At 39.0% G+C, this 19,612-nt stretch overlaps 1 protein-coding gene and 1 pseudogene across 5 annotated transcripts in view; both read right to left on the bottom strand.

Moving 5' to 3' along the window:
* Pole2 (DNA polymerase epsilon 2, accessory subunit) overlaps positions 1-19,612 on the bottom strand; it is a 39,101-nt gene that overhangs the window by 13,387 nt on the left and 6,102 nt on the right. For 2 of the 5 annotated variants that reach the window (XM_020174574.2, XM_074068025.1), the window contains exons 1-8: positions 17,157-17,260; positions 13,667-13,767; positions 10,894-10,969; positions 8,548-8,625; positions 8,310-8,403; positions 4,618-4,692; positions 810-893; positions 150-206 (exon numbers count right to left, since the gene is read on the bottom strand). In XM_020174574.2, the coding sequence (XP_020030163.1) occupies positions 150-206; positions 810-893; positions 4,618-4,692; positions 8,310-8,403; positions 8,548-8,625; positions 10,894-10,969; positions 13,667-13,767; positions 17,157-17,224 (633 nt within the window). In that variant the 5' untranslated portion in view covers positions 17,225-17,260. Of the gene's footprint in view, positions 1-149; positions 207-809; positions 894-4,617; positions 4,693-8,309; positions 8,404-8,547; positions 8,626-10,893; positions 10,970-13,666; positions 13,768-16,952; positions 17,093-17,156; positions 17,261-17,341; positions 17,454-17,822; positions 17,844-19,612 lie in introns of those variants that run through there. The other 3 variants (XM_074068028.1, XM_074068029.1, XM_074068027.1) reach the window with 3 other exon arrangements.
* On the bottom strand, positions 18,872-19,350 carry LOC109693124 (large ribosomal subunit protein eL21-like; annotated as a pseudogene).

The following is a 19,612-nucleotide window of genomic DNA, read 5'->3' as shown; positions in this document are numbered from 1 at the left end:
GATATAAAATCAATTTTCCCAATTCATGCAACTTATTTTTGTGGGGGGGTGCTGGGGATCAATTGCAGGGGCTCACACATGCTGGACAAGTGCTCCACCACTGAGCTGCACTCCCAGCACTATAACAGATTTTTACAAGTGAAGGATATAGCTTTACTAAGATCCAGTTGTACTGTTCCAGTAGGATCTTCCAGAAAAAATTTCCCCTAAAACAGAATGACATCTATTTACATTTACATAAAAATGAACACTATGACAAAATAATTAAAATACTAGTAAGTTCGACAACTGAATATAGTACAGAGAACAATACATCTATAAACATCAACAACCCCTAGCCCAGGCTTTCCTACTTACTAGTCTGGTGCCCTCAGACTCATCACTTAATTAAGACTCAGACTCCTCCCATATACTATGAGGAATGACTGCTGAATATCAAGAGGTAGCAAGAGGGACCCTAACTGGACTGTCAAAAGCCCTATGAGGTGTCTTCATTTAAGAGAGCCACCTGCATCTTGAAGGGACCAAGTTGTGGTCTGCAGATACTCATTCAGAACACAGTATTCAATTCAACCAGAGGTCAGAGAGGCCTATTTTCAGCCTATGCAAATTGAGCACCTAGACATGACACTCCTTTCCTGTCTACTCAGAAAATGGAACACAAGTGAAAAAGGTTACCTAGTGACTGAGGTAAGAACTTCCAATCAAGATTATGTTCCTGTACTCTCTATAGGAATGCTCTATGGTACCAGCACCTCACCAATCTGAGTACAAAAATAGAAGTCTAATGCATATTTAGTTTAACTTACCTCTTTTAACTGAGTTATCATTCCAAGAACAATCACATCTCCAATTTTGGTTGTACTACCCAATAAAGTTTCTATTGTTTTAAGCTAAAATAAAACAAATTCTTAAGATTATTTAAAGCTACTTTACAGTAGAAAAAAATTTTAAAACTTATCAAGTTTAATTTCATTCTATAAAAAGCTAAAATATCAAATGTATGATGAACTATAAAAATTATGCCTAAAGAAATATATCAAGTCAAGCCCTTACCAATGACTGGCGCTTTATGACATATCATTATGAATAAAAAAGTATACTGATTTTTTATTAAAGACTATCTATCTATCTATCTATCTATCCATCCATCCATCCATCCATCCATCCTTCTACTTAGAACTCAGGTCTCACTATGTAGCCTAGGCTGGCCTTAAATTTTAAACCCTCCTGCCTCAGCCTCCTGAGGGTGGGATTACAGACGTATACCATCACTCCTGGCACATTTTATTTATTTTATTTGATCAGTATTTCTTAAAAATTAATAATTTAAAAAAATCATACTCTAATTTTCTTTAGTATTTTGAAAGACTATCATTATTTACATTCTCAATCTGAGCTTTATCAGAAATTTTTAACAGTTTTATCAGAAAGTTATAGTAGTAACAATTAGGGTACCATTTTAAAAAGCTCTTTCTCATTTTTTTCACACATATACATAAATACAAACATATTTGTATTTCTGTGGATTCAACCAATTTTAAATCACACACCTACTTGAAAACTGTGCATGTACTGAACATATATACACCTTTTATTCTTGTCCTTATTCTCTGAACAATAAGAATAACTACTTACATACCATTTATACTGTACTAGGTATTAGAAGTAATGTAGAGATGATTTAAAGTAAACAGGAGGACATGTGATGCTTATATGCATATATTATGTCATGTTATATAAGGACCTGAACATCTAGGAGTTTTGTTACCAAGGATACCAAGGGATACCTATACATCTTACCTTTCATTTCACCAAATCCCATTAAAGAAAAGTTAAGTAGTTCCCGGTTTTCTGCTAGTGAAAATAATATTTGGTGTTTTTGGGCACCTGCTTGGTCCACTGCGTGGGTATAACAGATGGACAACTTCTCCCAAGTTCCAGAAATGGAACCTCTAGAGAGAAGAGTATATAATTTTTCATTTTTATAGAAACTACCAGGGAGAGCTTTTTAAAAAATCTTTAGCATATTGTGTTTTCATTACAAATAATCCAGGTTTACTTCAGAAAAACATAAAAATACAGCCAAGGAAGAAATGTAGACAACCAGGCCCTGGTGGCTCACACCTGTAATCCTAGCTACTTGGAAGGTTGAGATCAGGAAGATCATGGTTGGAGGCCAGCCTGGGAAAAAACTTCAAGAGACTCCCCCATCTCCAAAATAACCAGAGTAAAATGGACTGGAGATGTGGCTCAAGCAATAGAGCTCCTGCTTTACAAGCCCAAACCGTGCATTCAAACCCAGACCCACCAAAAAAAAAAAAAAAAAAAAAAAAAAAAAAGAAGAAAGAAATACAGACATATGTAATCCAACCACCCCATAATAATCACTGTTTAAAAAGTTGACAGTAAAGTTTCACTTAAGTGGTAGAGTGCCTGCCTAGCAAGTGCAAGGCCTTGAGTTCAATAAATAAATAAGTAAATAAATAAAGTTCCACTTAAGCATGTAATTGCAGCCACTTGGAAGGTGGAGATTGAAAGGATCACATTTCAAGCCAGTCTAGGCAAAAAAGAGACACTCCCACATACATTCCCCATAACCCTCATGCTTCACTCTCTCCATACCCTCAACCAATAAAGCAGGGCATGGTGACGCATGCATGTCATCCCAGTATGCTGGAGGTGTAAATAGGACTGTCATTTAAGCTGGTCCAGGGAAAAACACAAGACCCTACTCAAAAATTAACTTAAGCAAAAAGGGCCCGGGGCATGGGTCAAGTGGCAGAGTGCCTGTCTCGCAAACGTGAAGCCCTAAGTTAAAACTCAGTAAACAACAACAACAACAAAACCAACTAAAACAACACAGGCATACAAAGAAAAGACTAAATACTTTAAAAAATATTATTATTATTATTTTGCAGGGTCGGGGATTGAACCCAGGGCCTGGTGCATGCTAGGCAAGCACTTTAGCATTCAGTTATACCCCAAGTCTTCAAAATATGTCTGAACCCAGACATATTTGTAGAGTGTAAAGAGATTACTGTTCAGGCATTATAAATATAGTTTAAATAACAAATGTACCATTGTAGATACAAAATTAAACATAAAGATTGAAAAGAACAACAAATTATTTAGCTAAGCCTCAAAGCTACTTTGGTAAGGAGGAAATGAGTAAAAAAACCTTCTGAGTTGCCATGGGAAAACTGATCTATAGAAGAAAAACATGTACGGTCTTTTTTTTTGGAAGTACTGTGGTTTGAACTCAGGGCTTCACACTAGCTAGGCAGGTACTCTACCACTTGAGCCATGGACAGTCTCTGGTAGGAAAATATAAGTAATGTCAATAAAAATTAAAAACATGAAACTGCTAAGCACCATAAGTGTCTTCTCTGTACAATGCTACCTCAATATTAATATGAGCATTATCCAGTATTACTGTTTCAGTTTCTAACAGACTGATCATTATAATGAATTCTGATCTACCATGGAAGAGAATTTAAGAACATTAGAAGAAGCTCCTTCAAAATCTTTTTCGAGCTGGGTGCTAGTGGCTCAGGCCTGTAATCCTAGCTACTCAGGAGGTAAGATCAGGAGGATTGCAGTTTGAAGTCAGCCCAGGCAAATAGTTCTGTGAGACCCTATATCAAAAAACCCTTCACAAAAATAGGGCTGGTGGAGTGGCTCAAGGTGAAGGTCTTGAGTTCAAGCCCTAGTACCACAAAAAAAAAAATCAAAAAAATCTATTTAGGGCCTCATGGAAATAGGGCCTAGACAGAAGTAACTAAGGATTAATCCCCAGCAGAGTTCTGCATGCTGGAGAGGAAGGACAGAGCCACAGATGACTGATAGAGGCCAGGTGAAAAAAGAGTGATGTTTGGTAACTGCTTTCCAAAATATAAGAGTATAAAAGTAGAGAACACACTTTACTTTTTTACCAACATTAAAGACTTTCCCTCTCTCCTCTGTTCCTCAAGTCTGAACAACCCTGGGGTCTGTCTGTATTCTATATTGTTTCCTTAATACCTTTTATTTTGTATTTTATTTGTTGTTGTTGTTTTTGGTGCTGGAGATTGAGTCCAATGTTTCCTTAGTGCCTTAAGTAAAGTTTTCAACCAACTGATGTAGTACATTTTAATTTAACTAGTGTGTGATCAACTGGGTTGGGGATGTAGATCAGTGCGCACACAAGACCATGGGTTTGCTTCCCAGTGCTGCAAAAACAAAAAACTCCACGAGTGTGTGATGACCAAGAGAGGGATAGACAGAGACCAATATTTCACAGATGAGTGAAGGCAGGAAGGGCACTGCTGAAAAGTTGGTCAGAAAGCCAATGCAGTAACCAGCAAATAGACGGGGAGGACTAAGAACTGTCTCAGAGATCAGAGAGTATCTGAGAGCTACCCTGGTATCAGGACCTGCTCCAAAGGGAGTATTCACTTCTACTAGAGTTTTGTAGAAGTCACTACAACAGGCATGTACTTTATCAACAGCAGCTGCATAGCCAGGTCAGCTAACTACTTAAAGAGTTAGTTTATTTTCATTGAAAATTCAGTGAATTAAAATTAAGCAATTCATATTAAACTTACAACCCCCAAATAATAAGGATAATGTTCTAACCTGGAATTTGCTTCCACTTTCATCAGGGTGAGAACCTACCACAGGAGGAGTAAATAATTCATGTCTGTGCGTCCTCTACAAAAAAGAAAGATTCGTATTAATTACTGAAGCAGAGAGTTAAAAACTAAGATTCATTAAAATAGTGTGATGATGAAATAAAGTCCTTAAATTGTTATCTATTCTCAATATCTCTGAAAACCCAGAACTATTTGTCTGGGCTGACTTCAAACTGCAATCCTCCTGATCTTGCCTCCTGAGTAGCTAGGATTACAGGCCTGAGCCACCAGCACCCAGCTCGAAAAAGATTTTGAAGGAGCCTCTTCTAACGTTCTTAAATTCTCTTCCATGGTAGATCAGAATTCATTATAATGATCAGTCTGTTACATCCAGTAATTTTGAAAATAAAAAATATTACAAGTTGAGCACTGAGGCAGTGGAAGAGAAGTGCTACCATATAACACAATATATGGCCCAAGGGACCATCTAACAAGACCCTAAATGACAAATAAAACTTGGCTAGTAAGGAACAAAAGGAGGCTGAGACAAGACATTATAGGCAGAGAGATGGGTGGGTCCAAAGAAAGAAGGGTAAAGGAAGAGTGAAGGAGTATTTGGAAGCAATGTGTCCTAAAGTGCACAAGGCAGAATATTAGACAAAGCAAGAGATTTGGAAGAGCAACTATTTGGGGTGCCATCCCACCCTACTCTCAATCTGTGCCTCTTTCCCCTTCTACAGACAACCAAGGCTGAAAACTGAAAGTACTCCATCTTCTTGGACAGGTTTCAAGGATGAACAAATGTCTCAAGCTAGACCAACAGAAGACATTCAAGACTTCTGTTACAACTACTGCAAAAGAGGACCTGTCTTCAAGTTGGTAAGGCCCTAGTGGCCATTTTTATTGCTCCAAAGAGACAGCTTATTTGAAAGGACAATAAGCTGGGTATGATGGTACATGTTTAATCCCAGAACTCTTAGGCTGGGATAGAAAGGCTCAGGTAAAAAGATGGAAAGTTCAAGGCCAGACTGGGCTACACAATGAGAGCCTTCCTCAGAAAACCACTGAAAAAAAAAAAGAGAGGCTAAAGGTGTAGCTCAAGTAGTAGAGCACCTGCCAAGCAAATGTGAGGCCCTGAGTTCAATCCCCAGTATCATCAAAAAAGAAAGAAAAGAACAGGTTAATCAATTTGGAAAAAAAAAGAGAGAGAGAGAGAGAGAGAGAGAGAGATGAGACACAGATGCTTCATGACATTGTGTAAGCACCTAGATTCAGCCATGCCTGAAGCCAATCAACCTTTCGACTTCTTGGTAAGTCAAGATAACATAGTTCTTATTTGGTTTTAGTTACTTTGAGTTTCTGTAACATCAAATTAAAAGAGCCCATACAATATAGACATTGCACACCATCCCAAACCAAAGATTTTGAAGTAGAATAATGATAAGATCAAATTTGTTTTCAGGAAGGTAACTGGAATGAAAATATGAATGGGAATGAATTTCAGTTTTTACAGATGAGAAAAATGAAGCTCAAAAGGGCTAAGTGGCACCTCCAAAATAATACCATAGACTTTAAAACATGTCTTTTTTTTTTTTTAAGAATGAAAAAAAGAGTCAAGGCATGGTGGTACATACTTGTAATCGCAGCACTCTGGAGACTAAGGCAGGGGGATCTTGAGTTTTAGGGCAGCCTGAACTACACAGTGAAACCCTCTCTCAAAAATGCCGCAATAAATAAATAAATTGAATGAATGAGTGAATGAATGAATGAATGAAAAGAAGAAATGTGGCAATTACTATCTTCTCTGTGAAAAACACTGTGCCAAATGTGGCAAAGGAAGTAATTAAGTACTTTAATTAAGTAATTAAGGACTTCGCAGTCTGCTAAGAGGAATAAACAACTTGAATGCAAGGGAGGGCAATTCTAGTAAGTGACATAGAAGACAGACTTCTCAGTGGACTTAGGGAAGAAACTGTATCCAACTAGAGATCAAGAAAGGCTTCAAAATGAAGGGAGGAATTTGAGAAGGGACTTCCAAAATTAGGAAATTTCACAGCAGGCTTCAGAAAAGGGAAGAGTAGCCAGTAGTATACGCAGTCACAGAAGAAGTGGAAGCAACAAACAACATTCCATATTTCAGTTTTGGCTCAAGTAGAGTATAACTAAAGGAAAACCAGAGATTAGGCCACAAATGTGTGATACAAGATCTCAACTTTCAAAGGTAATTTGTATTTAACTCAGTAGCATTAAGCTTTCTAGAAAGACTTCTGTGCAAAGCATGACATGCTGAGAATCACATTTCAGGAAGACGAATGTGGCAACACTTGGTGATGGAAGCAGCCAAGGACGATGCTTACCTCTTCAACCAGCTTGCCATGCTAACTACCTTGCCGCCTTGAAAACTTCCAGTGCTTCTGCCATACAACACCATCCCAGCCTGTCCCTACATCCTAGCCTCTTCCCCTTTCTCTACTGCCTTTTTCTTCAGGGTCTCATCCTGTAGTTCCATTTTTTACTCTATGCAGGTACTCCCTAAATCAATCAATCTCCCCCACACCCACCCCCAATTTCTTTCCTTAGCTCCAAATGTACATTTCACCAATACTTTCCTGGCAACCTTAACGCAAATACTTAATAGCGAACCTGCCACCACCTTCCATAAATTTTCTTCACCCTGTTTGTTAACATATTATTCTACTGTTCTATTCTCTAACTCAACCCTTATTCATCTTTGATTCATCTTCAATTCATCTTCATCCTCTCCCTTCTTCCTATCAATCAGTGACTACTAACTATAGTTCCCACTACTCTAGAGCTGGTCCCTTTCTACCCCACTTGCCTCTTCTCTGCTATCACTTATGCCAGGACTAATAACACAGACAAATATAAGTCTTCTTTCACACTCTTAATTCATCCTCAGATCTGCTGGTATAGGAAGCACTCACAAAACCCACATGTGATTGAGTCTCTTGGGTATTCCAAGGCTCCTTATATGAGAACACAATCACAACTTCTAAAAGTAGCACCCAAAATGCTCCCAGGGTTTGGTTCCCATTTGCCTTTCCAAATGTACCCCATGCTACCCTTGGCTGCTCACCATTTCCGGTATAGTCCATGTTGTCCTTTGCTGTGCCTTCATTCACACTGTGGCAACCCCTTTTCTCCATTTCCATGATGCCCATGTTAAAATCCATCATGTTCCTGAAGCTCTCCCTCATTTCCCCTTGAATACATTCTGTTTGTACCTCTTTTACAGGACATATAAAATTATACTTTGCTTGTACAGCAGAGTAGACGGCAGACAGACTAGGTTCAAACCCTACTTCTACTTATTAGGTACAAACTTTGGACAAGTTACTAACTCTCTCTAGGCTTCAGTTTCCTCATTTGTAAAATGAGAATAATGGAAGCATTTTTACCTGTATTTCTGTTGGAGGATTAAATGAGATAAATAATGTAAAATCATGTACTAAATGTTAGCTACTATTTTTACTGTCATCATTATTCAGGGGAAATATCTTTTGCATCTCTGTATTACCTATATAGTCTCATTTGCAGACAGCTCAGTAACAGTCTTTTTTATGGCTGTCTTTGAACTGCAAAATTTCATCCTTTAAATATTCCTGAGATTTCCCAAAGTTGAAATACTCTGTTTTTTTCCCCAATTTACTTGGTGGTTCTTTCCACCCAACTTACCTGGTGCAAAATAGTGTATCGTTCACGATAAAGCTCTGCTTTATCTCTTGCTGTTCCAAATAAATTTGGTGCAGGGTGGTTGGTCATTAATAAACTAAAAAAACAAGGAACACCTATTGTTTACTATCATAAATATACAAAGGTAGGCCAAAATTAAAACATGAAACTATACACCTTCTGAAAAAAATGTAAACTAAAGTTAACTTAAAATCAATAGATGGTTATATGGTATACTTACGGAAAAAATTTTTTTCTTTCTGAATTGTATACAAAACGTGGAACATCAAAAGCTCCAATGATATTGAAGATATGCTCTCTGAAAAACATTCCAAAAAACAGACCTGATTTACTGAAAACCTCAGTATTCTAGATGAACATAATAACTCACATTATAATCCTATGTCAAATATGATATGCTTTCCATATTTTTCAGGACATGTACTCAATTTCTTACAGTGTCAAAAATAATACGGGAGTAGTTTTTAGCTTGGGCATTCTATTTTCAAGAGACAAAAAAGTGCCATGTGTGTTGATCCACTCCTATAATTCCAGCACTCTGGAAGCAGGATAACATGCTTAAAGCCAGCCTCAGCTACATAGAGAGACCCTGTCTCAAAAAACAAAAAACCAAGTTAACTTCTAATTAAGAATGTCTATTGAAAAAGATATTTATGTATAAAACAGTCACATTTTAAAGAATTCTCTTCCTAAATGCACTACTTTTATGAGCTACAATATATATAGCATGAAAGAAAAAAATATGATTCACTTCCAGTAATTTCTAAGTCTAAAATACTATGCAAAAAGTGTCATAGGAAAAGTTTTACAGTAGAAAAAGGACCTCCCAGGTGTGAGGATAGGTAAGACACCTAAAAAATGAGCTAGCATTTGTTGCCCTCAACGCAGAGAAACTAAAGCAGATAACTTAAAAGCAACTGAGGCCAATAGGAGAAGGGGACCAGGAACTAGAGAAAAGGTTAGATCAAAAAGAATTAACCTAGAAGGTAATGCACATGCACAGGAAATCAATGCGAGTCAACTCTCTGTATAGCTATCCTTATCTCAACTAGCAAAAACCCTTGGTCCTTCTTATTATTGCTTATATTCTCTCTTCAACAAAATTAGAGGTAAGGGCAAAATAGTTTCTGCTGGGTATCGAGGGGGTAGAGGGGGGAGAGGGAGGAGGTAGAGTGGGTGGTAAGGGAGGGGGTGGTGGCAAGGGGGAGAAATGACCCAAGCATTGTATGCACATATGAATAAGAAAAAACATAAAAAAAAAAAGGACCTCCCAAATTCTGGCCACATCCTTGAGATTTATATAGTGTTATAGATGAAAAAAAATTAATTTCAGACATTGTTAATAACATAACCACTTTTAAAAGATGATAAAAAAATTCACACTATTTCATTAATATCCCAACTTAAAAAAAACAAAAACCTTCCCTAAAATTATATTTATTTCCCAAATTAAAAATGGTCAAAAAAAAAAAAAAAAGAAAAGGTTCACACTACCTTGTTGATAAGTAGTAGCAGAGAACTGGTAGACTCAAAGAAAACGAAACACAGCCCCACTAGTTTCTAGTGGATTAGCTTGAGCACATTATCTAACTTGTCATGCTATTTCTGAGGTTTTTTTTGTTTTTTTTTTGTGGTACTGGGGATTAAATCAGGGCCTTGATATTGCTAAGAAGGCACTCTATCACTTGAGTCACACTCTCAGGCCTTGTCATGCCACTTCGTCACCTGTAAGACTGACAGCCTCTCTCTTGTGCTATGATATAATGACTTCCTGACAAACGAAACTGCTATCTTTGATCATTCAGTCCCTGCTGGACCTAACTGAAGGCTATATTATATACACAGCCTGACCAGAAACAAGGAACTTTAGGATAAACAATAGGTAATACATATTTTAGGATTATAAATCTTTAAATGGCAGTGCATTTCATTATACTCTGCTATTTTAAATGAATTTGCAAGAGTGAAATTAAAACTCCTCAATTTCTATATTTTTCTTAGCAGTTCTTTTGAACTCCATTGCCCCAAGTAGGAAGGAACTATAAAGCTGAAATTGTCTCCCTACCCATCTTCCTAGATGTTTACTTTCCAGTTAAATTTTGTGAATTTGGAAGTGTATCAAAAGAGAAAAGGAAAGAGGGGCATTCAGAGAACTGCCCACCCCGCCAACTTTTGCCATATAACTACCTTAGCCTAAAAACATGAGATAGTGGAAAGAGCCATTCACGACATGACCAAGTCAAGTCACTGACCTTCTCTTAGGGAAACCTAAGAGAAAAGTAAATTACACTTCTGATATTCAATTCATTTCATTCATGGCATGAAATATATCTAATCACATTGGTTGGGAAAAGTAACAAACACTAAAATCTCACACCCAAGGGAGAAATATAAGGTAAGTCATAATGAGTTATAACATAGGCTATCACTTAAAAAGACACAGAAATAACAACAGCTACCACTATAGACCTATTGATCACTAATTATGTCCCTAAGAAAATAATTGCAAATAAGCACTCATAATGCCTCCTCCCATGGGAAAAAAAAGTCAATTTTATCCACATACATCGTTTCATCCACTGACTGGCTGCACTCCTGGACCGCTGCTTCTACTACAGACCGTTCTATCATGTTCGAGGACACTGGAAAGAGAAAAGTTCAAAGTCAAATTTTTAAAAAAACATAAAAAATTAGTTCTTTCACTGGATATAGTGATGCACACCTGTAATACCAGCACTTCAGGAAGCTGAGGCCAAAGGATCACAGTTTGAGGCCAGCATGGGTTACATAGCAAGACCCTATTCTTAAAAAAAAAAAAAATTTAGTTCTTTCTTCAGATATCTCTTTTCCTAAAAATAACATGCAAAAACCAAAATTGGGATTCTCATTATAGGTTGAATATCCTTCTCTGAAATACTTGGGACCAGAAGTGTTTTGGATTTAGCAATTTTTCAGAGTTTAGGATACTTGTATATATAATGAGATTTCGGGGTGGGGGATGGGACCCAAGTCTAAATACAAAACACTTTTATGAGGAGAAAAAAGAGAGGGCACGAACCGATTCCAAATATAATACATGTTTATATGGAAATGTCACAATAAAACTCACTGTATAGCTATCTTAAACAAACAAAAATGCTTTTTTTTCAAAAATGGAGAACAGGAAGGTAAAACAGGCCCTATCTAGGGGTTGGTACCAGTAGAAGAGGGCAGGATATAAGGAAAGGTGTAGGAGGGTGACTATGGTGGAATTATTATGTACTCATGTATGTAAATGGAAAAATAAGAACTGTTGAAACTATTCCAGGAACAGGATAAAGGAGAAAGATAGAGGGGGTGAAATCAACTATAATGTATTGTAAGAACTTTTATAAATGTCACAATGTACCCCCAGTACAACAATAATATAATAAAATAAATAAATAAAGAGGAAAAAAAAAAGAAAAGTCTTTCATTTATTTTTTTTTCTGCTTTTTTGGAGACAAGATCTCACTATGCACCTCAGGCTGGCACTGAACTTGCTATGTATCCCAGGGTGGTCTTGAACTCACAATTCTCCTACCTTAGCCTCTTGAGTACTGAGATTATAAGTAGACACCACTATACCCAGCTCTTTTAATATAGCCTGAAGGTAATTTTATACCATATTTTTAGTGCACCTGTGTAATGATTATGACATAACATGAGATCAGGTGTGGAATTTTCCACTTGTGGCATTCAAAAAGTTTTGGATTTTGCAGTGTTTCTGATTTTGAATCTGCAGATTAGAGATGCTCAACTTGAATATAGTTTCTAGGAGGAAAATAAGTGTTTGATCAGAACAATAACAAAAACCATTTGTCAAATACCTTAATTTTCCATGGCTTATGCAGCTTTAACCCCTTAATATATAGTTAAATACCTTCATTTTGTAAATATTGTCCAGTGACATAAACTTAGTGACAAAAACATTTCTGTAAGTTCCCAATTTCACTGAGGTTACAGTAGCATGGCTTAATCACAACTGCTATGTTTCATTAAGTGTGACAATAATAACAGCAGCAGCAACAGCTTCTATTCAGTCAGCACTTAGTAAATGTGTGGCACTATGTTCAGTACTTTACAAGCAACATTCCGTTAGACAGATGTCCTGTAACACTGATGTTAACATCCCCATATCTTACAGGTACAACTCTAAGAGGCTGAATAACTCTATAAGAACCAGCTACAGCAGATAGAGAGCAACACAAACCCAGGCCTGATTCTGAAGTGGGCACCTTTAATCATTTGTTTTCAGTGCAAGCTTAATATTTAATCACCATGTTCCAACTCAAATTAATGTGCAATTAATATATATGATAATTAAAGATAAGCATCCATTTCTAAATTTTCAACTGTAAAGGAAAATAAAGCAAAGGTGTATCTAAAATTCTGCTCTGCTGGGCACCAGTAGCTCACGCCTGTAATCCTAGCTACTCAGGAGGCAGAGATCAGGAGAATCAAGGTTCAAAGCTATACTAGGCAAATAGTTCATAAGACCCTATCTCGAAAAAATCCTTTCACAAAAAAGGGCTGGTGGAGTGGCTCAAGGAGTAGGCCCTGACTTCAAGCCCCAATACGATAAAAAATAAATAAATAAATATTTCTGTTGTATCATGGAATATGTTACTTCCTACATGTTTGAAGATATTGGCATCTATTCAAAATAGGAGTAAGCCACATCCACTTCTATCCTTTAAGGCACTGGAAACACTGAACATCTTTTTTTCCCCCAAAAGAAGAGCATTTCTTCTTGGCTTTTTTTTTTTTTTTTTTTTGCTGTACTGGGGTTTGAACTCAGGTACTCTACCACTTGAGCCATGTCCCCAGTCCAAGCATTTCTTCTTTGTAGGCCCATGCTTCTGGTGTCAGGTGAAGTATTTAAAAAATTCCTGAAGAGGGAGAGGGTGGGGGCGGGGGGCAGGGGGGAGAAACAACCCAAACAATGTATGCACATGTGAATAAATGAATAAAAAAAAAATTCCTGAAGAAAGCAAGAAGGGAAAGTTAGCACTGCTCACTTTTCTCTTTTTCCCCAAACATTTAGAAGTACCTAACTTAAGTAAGGCATATCAACAGGCGTGTAGAAAGACAGTGACCAAAGAGGACCAGATCAAATCCAGGAGTCAAGTGCAGGGTAGATGGCCATGACACCTTCCAACGGAGACAGGGAGCTATAACAGTCCCCGAGGAACATTCTGAGGTTACAACCGAACTAACCCTTTGGGAAGAAATACTACCACTGGAACATCTTAATATGAACCCTCAACTTCTAGTTAAATCTATAAATCTAACAAGAGTTATCAGAAAGCGTTACTTACAGGGCTGCTTTTCAACTGCATCGATGATCTTTTCTAGCGTATCTTCAAGCTCTAACTCATTGACAGACTGAAGAGCTTCTGTGAGGTACTTAATAGCTTCACTGGAAAGGAAGGGAAAGAAATGATGAGGCATGTCAATGGTTATTAAAGGCTAAAAATTTTATGCCAAAAAGTAGCACTAACCAATGGCATTGAAATTAAGACCCGCCTCCTGCTTTCAAGCAGAACTCGCCTTTCCTGAAACTAGATTCTTATGTATTTATTTATTTATTTATGGCAGCACTGGAGTTTGAACTCAAGGCCTTATGCTTGCTAAGCAGGCATTCTTACTGCTTGAGCCACTCCACTAGCCATACAACTCACCTTTCTTGCACTTTCTAAGCAAAACCATCCTCTATCCACCGCTAACCAACATAACTATTCTTAAAGCCCCAAATCACATACTTCTTCTACAGAGCCTTGCTACACCAGCCTTACCTGCTGCAATCTCCCCTTCCTTCTGAAATTGTTAAAAATCACATGTATATATATATCTTGTATTTGACTCATCTCATGAACTGAGCACTGCTTACCACCTTACATTTACAGCAGTAATTTTTCTGACTCAGTGTCAGGTGCCACATCCTGAATATAGCAGACACTTATATATTTATTAAGTTGAAAAATGTTTGGAGCAGGGGCCAAGTTCAAACCCAGTACTGCCAAAAAAAAAAAAAAAACCAGAAAAGTGAAAATGTATTTGCTGAAAGTAAATTCCAGTAATCTCACTGGTTTTTAATAGAAAAACTAGGTTTTGATATTTGAATGTAATCACTCATGTTAAAATCACATGAATTCATGGGCTGGCGCAGTGGCTGAAGTGGTAGAGTGCCTGCCTAGCTAGCGCAAGATTGAAACCCCAGTCCCAACAAAAAAATCACATGAATTCCTGATTCGAATACCAATAATGCTCAGAAAAAGTACTGCCTATTTAAGCAATTAGCTAATTACACACCATTCTTTATTTGTAGCACACAACCTTATACTTTACATCAACATTATTACAGTCATCACACTGATTATATGTTGAGTTAGTTACAGACAGCTTCTGTGTGGGGGTCTCACCTCTTCAATTTATTGTAGATAACTGGGAAGTGGGTTACTATAGATAACTTGAGATCTGAACCTATGTCACCCTTTAACAGAAAATTATATATACTTGAAGGTGGTCCATAAATATTTGCCATCTGCATCCTTTTTTCCACACACGTTTTGGGTGCCAGCTCTTAGCCTGTAAAGTCATACAGCATCTGACCCCTACCATACTTCATTAGGCTTACCCAGTGTCTCTGACCTTCCTGGTGCTCTCTCCTTCAGGGTCTTTATTTTCTCCCACCCTCCCTCCACCTAGTCAAGTCCTGTCCATCCTTTAACATTAGCCCAAGCCACTTTTCACTGAAGCCCTTCCTTGACTCCAGAGCACTTTAAACACCTTGTCTTACATATTCATGGCACTTCCTTCCTTGAATCCTTTTCACAAATGAAGTTAAAACTTGTGAAATAGGTATTTCATATCCATGGTAGACAGACTTCTAAAATGGCCCCTAATAATTCACACCTCTTGGGATTCACATCTGTGTGCAATTCCTCCCCACACCTGAGTATACCCTAGACCTAGTGACTTATTTCTAATAATGCAGCAAAAGGGATGGAATAACTTACTATAGTTTTAAAACTAAAATTTTGGAGCTAGGTGTGATAGTGCACACCTATAATCCCAGCTACTCAAGAGGCTAGGGCAGGAGGATCTCAAGTTTGAGGCCAGCCTGGGCAACATAGTGAGATTCCATCTAAAATGATTAAATTTAGGGCTAGGAGTATATATAGCTCAGTGGTAGGGTACTTGCCTAGTATGTATGAGGCTCTGGGTTCAATCCCTATCATCTCTAAAAATAAAAAAATGAGTAAAATTTAAAAGTAACAAGATGTCACTTCCTTCATTAGGTTCTAAAAGACCTCAGTTTTGCTAGCAGACTCCCTCTGTTGCTGGCTCTAATGAAGTCACCTGCCATGCTGAGGAGGCCCATGCAGCCTGCAAGGACCATGGTCTTCCATTCAACAACCCACCAGAAACTGAACGCTGACAAATGAATAAGCTTGGAAGAGAATCCTGCCCAGTTTGGTATTTGAGATGACCCCATCTTGACTGCATCCTTATGAGAGACCCTGAAACTGAGGACCCGACTAGGTCATACCTGGATCCTGAACCCACAGAAAATGTAGGATAATAAAAGTGTACTGTTTTAGCCTCTAAGTTTTAGGGTAATTTGTTATGCATCAATAGATAGCTAATACACTATCATCTCCCTTTAAAGCTCTACAGTGATTTGAAGCTAAAATGATTTAGTTGTGTTTGTAAGTTAATTAATGAACAATAGCTTAACATTAGGCCAAATCCTAAGTGAAAGGAAAGTGAATAGATCAATTGCTCACATTTGCAAAATGTCAGGGAGCGTTCAGCTGAGGTACCAATTTAGCACAAAAAATTTTGGAGGTGCTCATTCTGTAATTGTATAGGTCTTAAAAGTCACAGATATGGCCAGGAAACCTGACTTTGAGGGAGGGAGGGAGGAAAGAAGAAACAGAGGAAGGGAGGTAAGAAAGGAGGGAAACCTTAAAATCTACCTACCCACCTTTTTTTTTTTTTTTTTTTGCAGTTCTGGGGTTTTGATTCAGGACCTTGCCCTTGGTAGGCAGGCACTCTACCAATTGAACCATGTTCCCAGCTCTTTTTGCTTTAGTTATTTTTCAGATAGGGTCTCTCTGTCTCCTGCTTTTTGCCTGGTGCTGGCCTCACACCCTGATTCTCCTACCTATGCTTCTGGAGTAGGTGGGATTACAAGTACGTACCACCACACCTGGCTTATTTGTTGAGGTGGGGGTCTCTTTAACTTTTTGCTGGGGCTGACCTTCAACCACCATCGTCCAAATCTCCACCACCCTAGTAGCTGGGATTACAGGCGGGGGCCACCACGCCCAGCCTCCCACTTTTCAATTCTCCAGGAAGTAACTACTAATCCAAAACTGGGAGAGTTGGGAGACCCACAATCTCCGCAGCAATACAAACTGGCAACTACTGACACGTACATGGATTCTTCCCAAAGGCTCTCATGTGTGGTGTCGTATTGTCATGTCTACCAAGGGAGAGACCTGGCAAACTGAGAGGACACGGGGCTAAATGACTGCTACGAGACAGCTCGCGGCTGGTCGGGCTCAGTTTGGCCCAAACCCGAGAGCCTGACCCCACCTGGAATTAACAATAAACTCCGCGCGGACATCGCGGGAACCTGGGAAGGCGGCAGCCTCAGGATCGTGCCAGAGCGACCTGGCTTCTCAGTTAAGGTCACGCCCCCTCTCCGCGCGTGGGGGAGCCGCGGCTTGTCCACTTCTCCGCGTGGCAGCCCGACACCGGCCGTCCCCTCCCGCGGGGTAAACCGTCAGGCCGACTCACCCTCGGAGCAGCAAGCCGCGCAGCTTGAAAGCCGAGAGCGCTCGGCTCCGTAGTCGCTCCGGCGCCATATTCTCGATTTGGCGCCACCGCCGCGGCCCCGCCCCTTCCCGGACGTCCCGCCGTGACCCCGCCCTCTCCGCGGGCGGGGCACGCTGAGGCTCCGCCCCCACGCTCCGCTTTAGTACCTGGGCTTTGTGTCCGCCCGCTGCACCGCGGCTCCTAGTTCCTGGCGGGTGGCAGCTCCAGACCCTACAACCTGGCAGTGGAGACGACTTGCTCTTCTTAACTGTCTGGAGACTGAAGAGCGAGAGCGCTTCAGCGATGCATCGTTGAACAGCTCAGTGTTCCCACTGCTGCCCTCGGCCTCCCCACCTCCCGTGGCTCAAAATAAAATGTCCACGTGCTGGAGCCACGCTTGAAATGTTACTCCGATTACAGCAAGTGGATTGTCGATTTGCCACACCTCAAATGCTTGCTCCAGCGAGTTGAGAAAACCATGGAGTGTTTATCAGTGAACATGCAACCTTATAAATCATGAGGATGATTGGCAAGTACATATTTACAGTGACCTTTGGGATATATATATATTTTTTTAATTAAATTTTTTTTTAAAACAAAGTATGGTAAAAGAATAAGAAAAATATGCCGGGCGCCGGTGGCTCTCGCCTGTTATTCTAGCTATTTGGGAGACTGCGATCAGAAGGATCGTGGTTCCAGGCCAGCCTGGTCAAATAGTTCGTGAGACACTGGCTCAGGGCTGTAATCCTAGCTCTCAGGAGGCAGAGATCAGGAGGATCGAGGTTTGAAGCCAGCTCAGGCCAATAGTTCCGCAGACCCTATCTGGAAAAACCCTTCACAAAAATAGGACTGGTGGAGTGGCTTAAGGTGAAGGCCCTCAGTTCAAGCCCTAGGAAAAAAAAATTGTAAAAATGGCTATAGTATCAAAAGCAATCTACATGTTCAATGCAATCCCCATCAAAATTCCAATGACACTCCTCACAGAGACAGAAAAATCAACCCTAAAGTTCATGTGGAAACACAAAAGATCTTGAATAGCCAAAGCAATTAAAGTATAATACCTGACTTCAAACTATACTACAGAGTCATAACAATAAAAGCGGCATGGTATTGGCCCCAAAACAGACAGAAGACCAACAGAACAAAAGAAAAGACCCAGACATAAATCCATGCAGCTACAGTCAACTGATTTTTGGCAAAGGAGCCCTGAACACCGGATGGAGAAAAGACAGCCTCTTCAGCAAATGTTCCTGGGAAAACTGGATATCTACATGTAGAAGACTGAAACTAGATCCCTGTCTTTCACCCTGTACTAATATCAGCTCAAAATGGATCAAAAACTTTAATATAAGGCCTGAAACTTTAAAACAACTATAGGAAATAGTAGGAAATACACTGGGACTAACGGCAATGATTTCCTAAATAGAACTCCAATGGCACAGCAATTAAGGGACAAATAAATGAGACTGCATCAAACTAAAAAGCTTCTGTACAGCAAAAGAAACAATCTAACTAGTCTTAAAGGACTACCTATAGAATGGGAGAAAATCTTTGTCTGATAACGGACTAATAACCAGAATCTACAAGGAGCTCAAAAAACTGAACTTCCAAAGAATCAACAACCCATTGAAGAAATAGAGAATTTTATCTTTTTTTTTTTTTTACAGTCCAGAGTCTTTCATTATTTTTTACATCCTTTATCCTATGAATTCATAGAGAATAGGTTCCAGCAGCTCAGGCTCCTTTCCACTGGTTCTCACAAAGTGTGCTCCTATGGGTAGAGCAGTCTGGCTCTTCAGTTGAACCTAGGTTCCTTTCTCTTTGGTCTCCTTCTTTTTCTGATCATTTTCTTTCACACATTTTAGGAAGCTATCTTGTCTCTTAGAGTACTTAATATGCTCAATATACACATTAATCTCTTGGCAAGAATCTTGCCCTTAACTTGATTGTTCACAATGCCAAAAGCATGCTGGGTAACATTGTAGATGCCTCCAGTTTTGCTATGGTAACATTTGTGGGGCATTCATTTTTGAACAGTACCCTTTCCTTTGGTATCTACAATATGACCCATGTTGTAGATTGACATGTATGTGGCCAGAGGAACAACTTCATGTTTCCTAAAATGCCTAGAAAACATATATCTGGTTCGTCTCTTCTTTCCTGTTATGTTTGTCATTTTGGTGAATTACTAGAAGATTGGTGGTTCTGGCCAAAAGGTGTATAGGGAATTTTCAAAGGAAGAGGCACAAATGGCCAATAAATACATGAAGAAGTGCTCATCTTCCCTAACTATAAAAGAAATGCAAATCAAAGCTACACTAAGATATCATCTCACCCCAGTTAGAATTGCTCTCTTCAAGAACACAACAAAAGTTGGTGAGGATGGGGTAAAGCAGGAACCCTTATACACTGTTGGTGAGAATGTAAATTAGTACAAC

The sequence above is a fragment of the Castor canadensis genome, chromosome 3, assembly GCF_047511655.1.
Source record: "Castor canadensis chromosome 3, mCasCan1.hap1v2, whole genome shotgun sequence".
Classification (NCBI taxonomy): domain Eukaryota; kingdom Metazoa; phylum Chordata; class Mammalia; order Rodentia; family Castoridae; genus Castor; species Castor canadensis.
The sequence above is the reverse complement of the archived record's forward strand: the minus strand, read 5'-3'. Positions and strand labels throughout refer to the sequence as shown.